General features: G+C 40.8%; 1 protein-coding gene across 3 annotated transcripts; it reads right to left on the bottom strand.

The window, feature by feature from the left end:
* Positions 1-1,651: 1,651 nt before the first annotated feature.
* Positions 1,652-11,848, bottom strand: cfap298 (cilia and flagella associated protein 298). Of its 3 annotated transcripts, none has more exons than XM_078232031.1 (8): positions 11,811-11,848; positions 10,291-10,431; positions 8,970-9,137; positions 8,614-8,681; positions 5,841-5,999; positions 5,485-5,616; positions 4,015-4,110; positions 1,652-2,121 (listed from the first exon to the last, which is right to left on the bottom strand). In XM_078232031.1, exons 2-8 carry the CDS (start codon positions 10,427-10,429, stop codon positions 2,008-2,010), a joined length of 876 nt encoding a protein of 291 aa, XP_078088157.1. In that variant the 5' UTR covers positions 10,430-10,431; positions 11,811-11,848; the 3' UTR covers positions 1,652-2,007. The 3 variants fall into 3 exon arrangements, with proteins under 3 accessions (XP_078088157.1, XP_078088156.1, XP_078088155.1); XM_078232030.1 differs by having other exon boundaries at positions 11,710-11,818; XM_078232029.1 differs by lacking the exon at positions 11,811-11,848 and adding an exon at positions 11,704-11,808.
* Between the last annotated feature and the right edge of the window lie 1,200 nt (positions 11,849-13,048).

The following is a 13,048-nucleotide window of genomic DNA, read 5'->3' as shown; positions in this document are numbered from 1 at the left end:
ATTCTACTCTGTTCTCCTTCCTTCTCAAGCCTGTTTCTCCTTTGCTTTCTGTTCTCTTATCCTTCCATGGCTTGTGAGAATTGGAGTCCGAATGTACTTTGATTCAAAGGTAAGTGGGTTACTTCAGAATCATCAGCTATTGCAACCATGTCCCTCACCCTTGAGACTCTGTTCTGCAACGTGGGATTTAACATTAACTGGGATACTATTTTTAAATTCTTTTAATTGAAATGTCTCTCTCATCCCCACCTTGAGTTGATATAAAAACGTTAGCTTTGGAATATAATTTAAAAACAGAAGTCATATTGGTGACTTTTAGTCAAGATACCTAGGCAGAGAATTCTAAACCTCTGCATTTAACGCAAAAGTTTATTTTCTTCAAAGTTTATAGCAACTGGATCTTCTTCCAAAGTGGTTTCAAAATTTTGTAATTTAAGGGTGGCACAGTGGTTAGCACTGCTGCCTCACAGAGCCAGAGACACGGGTTTGCATTCCTGGCTTAGGTCAGTGTGTGTGTGGAGTTTGCACATTCTCCCTGTGTCTGCATGGGTTTCCTCCGAGTGCTCCGGTATCCTCCCACACTGCAAAGATGTGCAGGTTAGGTGCATTGGCCGTGATAAATTCTCCCTCAGTGTACCCGAACAGGTGCCAATGGCGACTAGGGGGATTTTCACAATAACTTCATTGCAGTGTGAATGTAAGCCTACTTGTGATTAATAAATAAACTTTAACTTTATGAAAAGCATTTCAGTTTTTTTAATGGAATGTAGCTCCCCCTTCTGTCCAAGTTTAGGTAAATTCAGAAGCATAGTCCAGAACAAAAAATGAATGTGACTTCAAATAATGAGTCATGTTGCAAACTGTCAGAAGTTCAACGTTCAATAATCAACACAATTTCACTGATTTTTCAGTCATGGGGAAGGAACAGCATGTGCAATTCACTAGACTAGCAGCTGGTCGAAGCGATTTTGTGGGATTTTGAGCTTAGACTTGCTGTTATCAGGCACCACCCTCCACAGAGGATCTGTGGAGGGTGCAAGCAGAGCAAACAAGTGAGGCTCTTCAACCAGACTGAAGAATCCACATAGACAGAGTTTAAACCAGGAATTGTAAATTAGATTTGAATTAAGCACAGAAAATGAAACAAAGATTGGGATTAAGGGCAAAAGATAAAAGTGACTGAAAAAGTAAAATAAATCTCCACCACTAATTGAATTCTAAAGGAATTAGACTCTGCCCTTGTAAAAGTACATTTTCAGGGCCAGGGAGCTTTTTGGCAGCAATTTTGATTGGTCACAGTTAAAAATTTACTTGCACCTGAATGCATCAGCATTAGTGTTTTCTGCACATTTAGTGGACAAGTGAGATTCGTTGTCAAGGTACAGTCACAACGCAGCCTTGGGATGGGTTAGCAGGGCAACTTACACTGTAACTTCTGAATTTCCACTTTTAGCTGCAGAGGTACATACTTTGGAAGCTGCTGTACGATTTACTACATAATAGTGTGTGCTGAAGGCCTCATTGTTATTTTCGGTGCAAAATCTGGGCCAATGGCTTTTCCTGCAATGTTTAAGGTGGCTTATGGTACATTTCTTACAACTGTGAATCTACTGATGAATCTTGCAAAAAATAAGGCAACATAAACATCATACAAATTGGAAAATAAATATTTATTTAACATGAATACAAGAAGTGTTTCCGAATCATCAAAATAAATCTAAAACTGAGCTACAGAACTCCTATTGACACATTAGGTTCACCAATATCACCAGCAGCATTCCTTTGGAAATCTAAAGGTTATCCAAGGCTCTCTATTTGTTTCAGGAGTTGAATAACTGACATAACAATGAGACTTAAACCATAAAGCAGAGGAAGTTTTCATGACGATGAATCGGTGATTGTCCAATGTAACAAACACTCAAGTATTTTTTATAAAAGCTAGTGTCCTTGTGTAACGTTGCGGCTGGAAATAAGAGAAGAGGCATGTGCTATAGGAGTTGATTGTCACTATTTTCTAGGACCCCACTTGATGTCTTTTACACCCTGAAACTGTCTTTTCAGAGCATGCCTGTCCGACCAATCTGAGTCAAGGTATGATTCGTCATCATTTTCATTAAGTTTCTGCAAAAATAAAAAATAATTTTCTCATGGTAGAAGCTAGCATTCTTTCCCCCAAATGTAAGTTTCCAGTACAAGTATAATCTTAAACATTCAATTCTAACCAACAAAAAATGATTTTCCAAACCCTTGATTGAAAATGCAGGAGATTTCCCTGTTAGAAAAAGATACGCATCTGATGTTTTACTATTTTTGTTATCAATGAAACAAAGCTAAGGTTTAACAGAAAATTATTTCTTTCAAAATGACCATATTTTTGAACTGGGATTCTTCTGTTGATTTCTTTTAGAAATTTTGGGTTTGTTGACTGTATATGTCCAAATTCTTAATAATTTCTTCTAAATGTGCATGGCATATCAGCACTGAATTTTCTTGGAAAATGATGATAAGGGAGAAATTTCAGCCTTTACCTTCTATCAAAATTAGGACTCATATTGACAGCTCAGTGTGTCAGCCAACCTCTGGTTCCTTGCCAGGATGATTCTTCATGTGATCCTAGGCAAGTATCTTCTGACTAATTACCATGGGAAGATAGTGGCTATACTCAAATCTACAGTCACATCAATGCCCACCAATGCAGTTTTCAGCATGAATTATTACATCATAACTATGCATGAGATATGACACTTTTCTTCTGAGACAATAAAACTAGATATGATGCCCCAACGACTGCTATGGCCAACTTGAGCTAACTTAGCACAAATTGAGAGCAGAAGCCTTCAACATCCTGATCTCTATGATCACCCACCATAATACATTCAGCTAATAAGATATATGGAGTCATTGAATGATTTCAGAGACTGTACTGCTTGTGTAATTGCAATGAATGATTTCAGAGACTACTGTTTGTGTAATAGCAATGATATCTTAAAAACATACTTCAATTAAAAATCTCTATTTCCAAATTCACATTAAACTCTTTTAAAGTTTATTTATTAGCGTCACACTGCAATGAAGTTACCATGAAGTTACTATGAAAATCCCCTAGTCGCCACAGTCCGGCACCTGTTCGAGTACACAGAGAATTTAGCATGGCCAATGCACCTAACCAGCAAGTCTTTTAGACTGTGGGAGGAAACCGAAGCAGCAGGAGGAAACCCATTCAGACGCAGGGAGAATGTGCAAACTCCATACAGACTGTGACAAGCCGGAAATCAAACCCGGGTCCCTGGCACTGTGAGGCAGCAGTGCTAACCACTGTGCTACTCATGCACTCTGGTTCTATCCTTAGATACAAAAAAACCACCAATCCCTGAAAGCCAAATAAGTTTGCTTCTGCACACACAATCAAACTTCCTACATTTAAGTGTTGGAACTTAAGAAGCATATCTACTCAATTGGCTAGCATGGTGTAGAATGACACCAACAGCATGGTTCAAATCTCTGTACCAGCGGTGGTAGTTCATAGAGGCCTGCTTCCTTGCCTTACCCCTTGCTTGATGCGGAATGGTTCCCCTCAAGCGATTAACTAATTAACTCTCTGATGGAGAAAGATGCCCATGGTCCATCATGGACTCTGGTTAACAACCGATCTATTACCAGATCAAAACCATAACGCAACGATGCTGTATCTAAGGTCAGTTAAGAACCATTATTGTCATCAGGACCCTCTGAATTAATTTTTCCAACCATATCATCATCTGACACAGCACAGCTAGTTAGCTGTTTGGAGACATTTTTATTATCCAACCACGTCAGAGTTGAATATAAATCTTCACATTAAACAAATGATAATGGGTGAGCTTTTACAGCCTCTCTCGTCCTGAAGCCATAAAATCCCACCCGAGGTCAAAGGACCTGCCCATGCTCCACCCCCCCCACCTGCTCTGATTCCCGTGGCGGGCAGGCCAGTAAAATTCCAGCCAACATTTAATCTAAATTAAATAATATCTGTACCTTGAGTTCCTCTTGTCGCCTGTAATAGTGCATCATCATTTGCTTCTGCTCATCCTCACTGATAATCGGCTCTCTAGCTGGAGCTCCTTGAGCTCGCTGTGAATAAAATCAAATCATGAGTGTTAACTGCATTGACTTACTAAAGCTGCATGACGTTTTTTTGTTTTAAAAACATGTCTTTTTTTTTTGCACCCCTTCTGTCCTGGAAACATTCCAAGGGCACTGGTTGCCCTCCAATACTTGGCTCAAGTGGCCAGAGGGTGTGTTAGCTTGGAGGGAAGGAAATCATAGTTCAGAACTTGGCAGTAGTCATTCAAAATTAACAACCATAATGGCAATATAAAATTGGATAGTTATCAGGAGTAGGAGCCTATGCTAATCTTTCTCTTTTCTTAGGAATGTCAATGCTGCGTGTCGTGCTTCTAATACTGCCCTCTGCTGAAATCAGCATCGAACAACTATCATACCTACAGTCCTCTCTGGCTTTGCTACTCACTGATTTAACCAGCTGAGTTATCAGAGAACATTTCACCTCGTATCCTAACGTTGAATGAACATAAAGTTTGAACTGCAACAAGGGATTTTCCAATTGTCCGGTGTAATGTTGGCAGGAGATCCATGGAAAGCTTGGAAAACTGACACCATCGAAAGCAGTGGGACCAGGAGGTCCCATCACCGACCAACAGCACACCGCCACCTGCCATGAGAAACACCATGGGGAGACCAGAAAATCCTCCCCCCACACCTCAACAGTTTCCTTTTGATGGCGGTGGCGTGTCTCTATAGGTTTTGTTTTTCCAACCGATAGACAACAGAGATGTTCCACATAATGTGGAACTGGAGGCATATGTATGGCTAAAGTACATGGTAGGATCCTTTCACTGGAGGACCTTAATGAAATAGTTGGATTTTTATCTTAATCCAGTGTCTTTCAAAGTAATATTTTTTCCTTATGCCAGCTCACAAATTACGAGATTTAACTCAATTCCACAAGTTGACATTTTTAAAAATTCATTTATGGGATATGGGCATTGCTGGTTAGGCCAGAATTTATGGCCCATTCCTAGTTGCCCTCGAGAAGGTGGTGGTGAGCTGCCATAATCAAAGTTCAACTGGAGCCCTCCACTTTGCTTGTCCAGTACTATTGGTCTCTAAATTTGGGCAGTTGGGCTTTCAGGGCTACATGAGGATGAAAGCAAACCAACTGTTTTAGATATCTTTTACCTTTCATTAAAAAGTGTTTCCTGATTTTACTACTAAAATTCTAAATTTAAAGATTAGGCCGCTTTGCGTTAGATGTTCCAGCAGAGGAAACAGTTTAATCAGCATTTGCTCTACCAAATCACTCTTTTGAATACCTCAACCAGATCATCCAAACTTCTAAGCTCAAAGGGAATGCAAAGCAAGTTTTCACAATTTATCCAAAAATTAACCTTTAAACACTGGTCTGGAAAAACAGCTTGTACTTACTTTTTGGACCTTTACAACAATTTTAGTTTTTTCATTCTTGCCTACATAGTCAGAAAGTTTCTTGCCTCTCTGCAACTCTTTTCCAGCCCACCATAGCTGAGCCTCAGACTCCTCAATCACCAACTTCCCAGCCTACAAAAATAACAAGATCACAGAATTAAACATTTAATGATCTCTGCTAACAATATAAAAGAAAACTGGGTGGCATTTTCTTTTCATCGTTTGCTCATCTCATTTTACTGAACCTTTAACAAATGAAACATTCACATGGTTCCAAATGCTGCTTTGAACCAAATAATAGAGGGGAATGAGCTATATCTTGTAGTCCAATGCAATGAGTATTGTTTTCTATTTACCTGCAATCCTGCCAGGTCTTCTTTATTTTCAAACTCCTGTCGGACTGCATCATGTGGTGGCAGCCCCATGGGATAAACAATCATAACAGCCCCTCGCAATTGGTCAAGTGCATCCTTTACCATCTCCATTGTCACACATACACCAGCCTGAACTTGTTTCTAAAAATACAATTGCATTTTTGATATGAATCTTGCACTGAAAGTTACATTACAAAACATAAGCAATATACCATGCCCCTAAAAAATAATATTTGCTCCTATCAACACCCTGCATAACGATGAGTTGACCCAGGATTGGATCAGATGATTTACTGATGTAGTTTCTCTCAACCACGGCAATATCCAGACAAAAATACAACTTACACCAAAATCAGAGGAAGAAGAAATTAAGAAGCCCTTGCTCCAGTCCACAAACGACTGAATGTGCTGGAAAGTGAGTGAAAGTGGGCATTGTGAGTCAAGGACGGATCGGGTTCCAACATGCCAATGTCACCTCAGCACATTTTTAATTTATTTGTTCACGGAATTAACATATTCAAATAATTTAGTACACAGTGAACTGATTAGATGGCACCAAAATACTTAAATTGGTGTAGAATTGGTTCAGAAGTTCCGCTAAAGTGAGGAACACTGAAATGTTTAAACTACTAATACTTAAACAATTGCTTTGTTCCAATTGTCTAATTGCCAGATAAATCCTAAATCAGAATATCAAGATCTGTTAAAGGTACAACTTGAGATACTTGCAAATTAGGGCGTATTCCACTCTATGTTCCTAGTCAGCATATGAAAACAAAATCTTAGACATTCTTGAAAAATCAATTAATCTCCAAGTAATATTTGAAATAGCAATGATAGAGGTTTATCATAGAAATCACAGAAACCCTACAGTGCAGAAACAGGCCATTCGGCCCATCGAGTCTGCACCAACCACAATCCCACCCAGGCCCTACCCCCATATCCCTCTAACCTACACATCTCAGGACACTAAGGGGCAATTTTAACATGGCCAATCAACCTAACCCGCACATCTTTGGACTGTGGGAGGAAACCAGAGCACCCGGAGGAAACCCACGCAGACACGAGGAGAATGTGCAAACTCCACACAGACAGTGACCTAAGCCGGGAATCGAACCCAGGTCCCTGGAGCTGTGAAGCAGCAGTGATAACCACTATGCTACCATGCCGCCCTTAATACAGGTCACGTGATGGAATAATTCAGTTTTCATTTTATCGCGATACAACATACAAAACTAAATGAACTGAAAAAGGCCGCCAATTCAAAATAGGAAGAATTAAAATGACTGGAAATAGGAACATATTCTAAAGGCAAACTCAAATTCTGTCTGATTTTCATACCAGTGTAAACCTAAGATACTTAAATTAGGACACTAAATGGCATAGTATAAATAAACTAGCCTCATTAATAGATATTACAAGAATTTCCTTCTTGCTGGAGACGTTTTCCACAATAAATTCCCAGCAAAAACAGTCAATATACTGAAAAAGCTGGAAGACAAACTGGGACCGGAAACAAATTCCAAATGTTTGTAGTTAAGAAAACCATGTGGCAACTTCCCAGAGTTTTGTTAGCACTCAACCTTTTTTGTGTTGTGGTTCACAACACGTTGAGCAAATGCAAGACATTTTATGATCTAGCGTATGTAACAGATTTTATTAATCCATTCAACCTGGATCATAGAGTGGATTTCAACTTCAAGTGCTATCTTTTGAACTCTGAAGAACTATTCAAAACCCATGTCCCTTTGTACATCATAGTTTACCCATATCAAAAGGTACATGTATAAGACCTATGATATGTCTATTCCCAAATGCTTTGGAAGGCAGTGCATTTACTGAGACAGCTGCAGTTGTCTACTCCAAATCTATTTCCCTTAAACAAGATTTTCTGATACAACTGTTCTTAATCAATTTGAAGAACGGGCTCTATTAACTTATCTTTTAATACAAGTCATTTACTTTTCTTTATTACACAAGTCTCTAAAGTTAGATCTTAATCACGCATGGTTGACTTCATTGTGCAAAGAAATACAAGATAGCAATCAATATCAGAAGACAAGATGCATTCTTCGCACAATACTTCAAAGCAACCAGTTTATATGAAGTCTATTGCCTCACAATTTGAAAAGTTCTACTATTAACCTTTAACTCTGCATGATGTCGAGCATTCAATTCTCCAAGATTAAATAACAGACAGATTTGACGATACAATAAATTGGATTTTTCTCATTCCATGCTTGATTGCCATCAATGCTTCAACACATCTTAAAATTAATGATAGATCCAATTCAGTCATAAACACCTGGAAGCAAAAGCACCTCTGACAGTGCAGTGCTCCCTCAGTCCTGCATTGAAGTGTTAAGTCTTGATTTTTGTCCCCAAGCCCTAGAATGGGACTTCAACCCAGGACCTTGTGACTCAGAGGCAAGAGTGCTACCAACTGAGCCACAGCTGACAGACTGACAAAAATGGAAACATGTTCTATTATCTTCCAATTTTTAACATGAGGTACCAGCTTTCAGATGATCTCCTGAGTGGATACAAAAGATTCCAAGGGACCATTTGAAGAGGAAAGGACTTCTGTTGCTCTGGTCAATAATTCATCCACAAACAACATCACTAAATTAGATAATCGTTGTTGTTTTGGTACCTTGCTGGGCCAGAATTATCTGCCCTCTTTTTTTACATGAGCATATCTTGAGATCTCATGAAAGGCGCTAGGTTAATGCAATTTTTTTTCTTGAAACAGTACCTTTGATGTCAATGCTTTAGCTTCTTCCATTGTCTTTTTTAAAACGTCTTTCATTGACTGATTAGGAGCTGGAATATAGAAGAGAATTCTTATCATTTACATTTTCAAAATAATTACATATCACTATGCAAAATCCTTCATCCTTAAAATACTTATCTCCCACTGCCTTAAATGTGTACATCAACTTGATAAAGTTGCTATGCCGAAATAGAATCTAGACCTAGAAACTTTAAAGTTTATTTGAAACAAGAATATTTTGTGTCAGTTCTTATTTGCTGCTCTCAGTTTGCTCTTCACTGCCTCAGTTTGAAAGCTTTGCAAGACGTGTTCAATACTAATACTTCTCGCTGTCTTACCACGTCCATTTCTCCGTCCCAACTCGTCCTTTTTAAATTCATATCCTCCACTTGGTATGCATTTCTCTGCCCACTCATCCTTCAGTTTCAGTTCCTCTATCTGCTCATCTGTCAATCCTTGCATATTGGTAGGAAGGAAGGTGCCATGCTCTGCCAATTCACCCATTTCTACAAAATAAAACATTGCTTAGAAGTTTAAAAATATTTCCAGTTGTAAGTAACACTTATTTACAAACCAAAGAGGATTTATTTCCCCTTGTATAGATCATGTATGGTGTCAGCATTTGCTTCATAGTAACTCACACTGGGTCAGACCTTTGTGGGTTCAAGGTCCACAAACCAATGAGGGAGGGGTGTTGTGATCAGGGAAGGTGGTTTCTGCAAGACAGGGAATCCTGGGTGATTCCAATCAAATTGGGAGGATTAATATGCTGCAGATTTTTGTCAGGGTCCCCCTCCTTCTTATGTGCTGAAGCTGGATGAACTCAAGTCCTTTGGAACCTCTTCCTATGACACTACCAGACCAGTTAACCCAGCACCAAATCAGGACTTTCTTAGTGTATTCTACAACTAGTCAACATTTTGATTTGTTAAAAACAAAGATTTAAGCCATGTATTTTAGAATTAGTGAATCGAGTTGTTCAGATTCTCGATAAGATTGATGCCTTAATAGGAATAAGAATGAAGACTTGCAAAATTTACTAAAGAATCAAGTTATACAGTTAGGTTTACTTGTGCGATCAATTTTACACTGCACTGTTTCTTGTCCGATTTATAACTCAATTGTGGACCAGTCAGGTGTAGAACTGAATCATACAGATGAGTAAAAGCTGTATTTTAATTGCCTGTCTGTGCCGAGTTAGCTCCTTTCAGAAAGCGGTATGGTAGCAGTTCTTTGGCCTTGCAGTTTGTTAGACTGGGAAGGAGGGAAAAATAGATGCCAGGTACTCCACTTTGACTGTATTACAGTGATTCTTGCTAAAAACTGTACATATGTGAACATTAAATAAGACTGCATTCCCCCTCATGGTAAAACAGTCTACCAACACTCACGGCATACATTCATTGACTACCAAATGCAAAATATTGAAGAGTGGTTGGCATATGTGGAATTGTACTCAAGCCATTATTGTTCATTAGGAAAGGACAACAAAAGAAAATAAATGCAATTGTTTAAAACATCATAAAAACTTTATAGTTATAATCAAACAGATTGTGTACTGATAGCATTGTATAGGACATAATGGTGGTGCCTGCTGCACAGTCAAAATTATTCTCACCAAACTATCAATTAATTTGACATTTGTAAGAAAATACACACCTGTACAAATCCGGTCAACCTTGAGCCTTCCATTATAAATAGCAGTTACCAGCTTGGTTAGGTCATCTACCACAGCATTGACTGAAGTGTCAAGCAAGAACTGGCTCTCGCTACCCTGCTTGACGTGTAACTGAACCATAGCTACAACAAAACAAAATAAAACACCAAAATAACATTTAGCAATTCAGTTTCACCTATTGCAACAGCGTGGAATTAAATGCTGGCTAAATCGCAAATTAAATATGCCTTTTGTGCCATTGCTCAGTTTTGAATAGCATAATGGTCAGCACTACTGCCTCACATCACCAGGCACCTGGGCTTAATCCCCAGCTTGGGTCAATGTCTGTGCGGAGTGTGCATGTTCTCCCCACATCTGCATGGGTTTCCTCCGGGTGCTCCTGTTTCCTCCCACAGTCCAGAAGACACACTGGTTTTATGCACTGGCCATGCTAAATTCTCCCTCAGTGCCGAACAGGCGCCGGAGTGTGGCGACTAGGGGATTTTCACAGTAACTTCATTGCAGTGTTAATGTATACCTACTTTTGACACTAATGAATAAACAATAAAAAACTTTATCACGGCATGCAATGGACAGGCCACAAATGGCCCTATCTGAAAGGTTGTGAATGTATCTCAATCCATCACACAAACCATTGACTCTGTCTACATTTCCCACTGCCTCGACAAAGCAGTCAACATAATTAAGGACCCCACGCACCCCTAACATTCTCTCTTCCACCTTCTTCTGTCGGGAAAAAGATGCAAAAGTCTGAGGTCACGTACCAACCGACTCAAGAACAGCTTCTTCCCTGCTGCCCTCAGACTTTTGAATGGACCTACCTTGTAGTAAGTTGATCTTTCTCTCCACCCTAGTTAGGACTGTAACATTACATTCTGCACTCTCTCCTTTCCTTCTCTATGAGCAAGAAACAATACTTTTCACTGTATCCCGATGCACGTGACAATAATAAATCAATCTCTCCTGTTGCTCTTCTCCCTTTCAGCTCAGCAGTACAACTTTTTCCAATTCATGTTTACTCAGATCAAAGTTTATTTATTCGTGTCACAAATAGCCTTACATTCACACTGCAATGAAGTTACTGTGAAAATCCCCTAGTCACCATAGTCCGGCGCCTGTTCAGGTACAGAGGGAGAATTTAAGCACTGCCAAACAGTCTAACCTCAGTCAGCCTCCCTTCATGTTATTTATTGAGTACGAAGCTGCAGGCAGAGGGATTCTGAAGCTGAAAGCACTTGCTCGGTGCTGGACATGCTTCATTGATTAACTGCGTTGGACAGACCGACAACAGTGAGCAGGAGTTTCCATGGTGACCAACACACTCCTGACAACTACCGCTCAAAGAGGCGCCTCTGGAATAAATAACCCTGCGCCAGTGCTGTAAACACACACACCTTTACCTCGCAGACTCCACCCTGATATTCGACCTGAAACCCACTCTCGGAATCTTTAAATAAAACTCGCAACCACAACACACGCGCTGCCGCCCGGAAGAACTTACTGGAAGGTTCAGGCTCCCGCACATGCGCATTGGCCGGGTGCTCGGGTTCCAGTCCGTTAGGGCGCACGCGCAAGGGCTGTCCAGCCCCGGCCCCACCCCCTCACCACAACCCCGCCCCTCAACTCCGCCCATGCCTCGTGTCTTCGGCGGCCCCGCCTCTCTACTCCGCCCATTCACCCCAGCCACGCCCAGTCCCCCCCTCGCCACGGCCCCGCTACTCAACACCGCCCATTCGCCCCTCGGCTCCGCCCACTCGCCCCTCGGCTCCGCCCATTCACCACTTGGCTCCGCCCATTCGCTGTCCCCTGGCCCCAGCCCGCCCTCTTGCTTCATCTCAGCTGCGCAGCGTTGCTTCAACCGTCTCTGACCTTAGCCCCACCCTTAGAGTAACACAATGCAGAAGAGGCCCTTCAGCCCATGGAGTTTACCACTAAAGGCACTCGAATGCCATTTTCTCATTGATTTGATTTATTATTGTCACGTGTATTAATATACAGTGAAAAGTATAGTTTCTTGCGCACTATACAGACAAAGCATACCGTTCATAGAGAAGGAAACGAGAGAGTGCAGAATGTAGTGTGACAGTCATAGCTAGGGTGTAGAGAAAGATCAACTTAATGCAAGGAAGGTCCATGCAAAAATCTGACAGCAGCAGGGAAGAAGCTGTTCTTGAGTCGGTTGGCACGTGACCTCAGACTTTTATATCTTTTTCCTGACGGAATAAGGTGGAAAAGAGAATGTGAGGGGTGCATGGGGTCCTTGTTTATGCTAAGCTGCTTTTCCGAGGCAGCGGGAAATGTAGACAGAGTCAATGGATGGGAGGCTGATTTATGTGGTCGACTGGGCGTTGTTCACGACCCTTTGTAGTTTCGTGTGGTCTTGGGCAGAGCAGGCATGTGTCGGCATGATGGGAACCAGGACAGGCTGTTGGTGATCTGGACATCTAAAAACTTGAAGCTCTCGACCCTTTCTACTTCATCCCCATTGATGTAGACAGGGGCATGTTCTCCACTACGCTTCCTGAAGTCGATGTCAATCTCCTTCGTTTTGTTGACATTGAGGGAGAGATTATTGTTGCCGCACTAGTTCACCAGATTATCTCATTCCTGTACTCTGTCTCGTCATTGTTTGAGATCCGACTCACTTACGGTGGTGTCGTCAGCAAACTTGAAAATCAAGTTGGAGGGGAATTTGGCCACACAGTCATAGGTGTATAAGGAGTATAGTAGGGGGCTGAG

This window comes from Mustelus asterias, chromosome 17, assembly GCF_964213995.1.
Source record: "Mustelus asterias chromosome 17, sMusAst1.hap1.1, whole genome shotgun sequence".
Lineage (NCBI taxonomy): Eukaryota > Metazoa > Chordata > Chondrichthyes > Carcharhiniformes > Triakidae > Mustelus > Mustelus asterias.
This window is presented reverse-complemented; position numbering and strand designations above follow the sequence as displayed.

Coding starts and splice junctions, on each gene's coding strand:
- cfap298 (XM_078232031.1), bottom strand. CDS start 10,429: ATGGTTCAGTTACACGTCAAGCAGGGTAGCGAGAGCCAGTTCTTGCTT. Junction 8,682..8,969: donor GGGACGGAGAAATGGACGTG/GTAAGACAGCGA, acceptor TCTATATTCCAG/CTCCTAATCAGTCAATGAAA. Junction 2,122..4,014: donor GGCGACAAGAGGAACTCAAG/GTACAGATATTA, acceptor TTATTTTTGCAG/AAACTTAATGAAAATGATGA.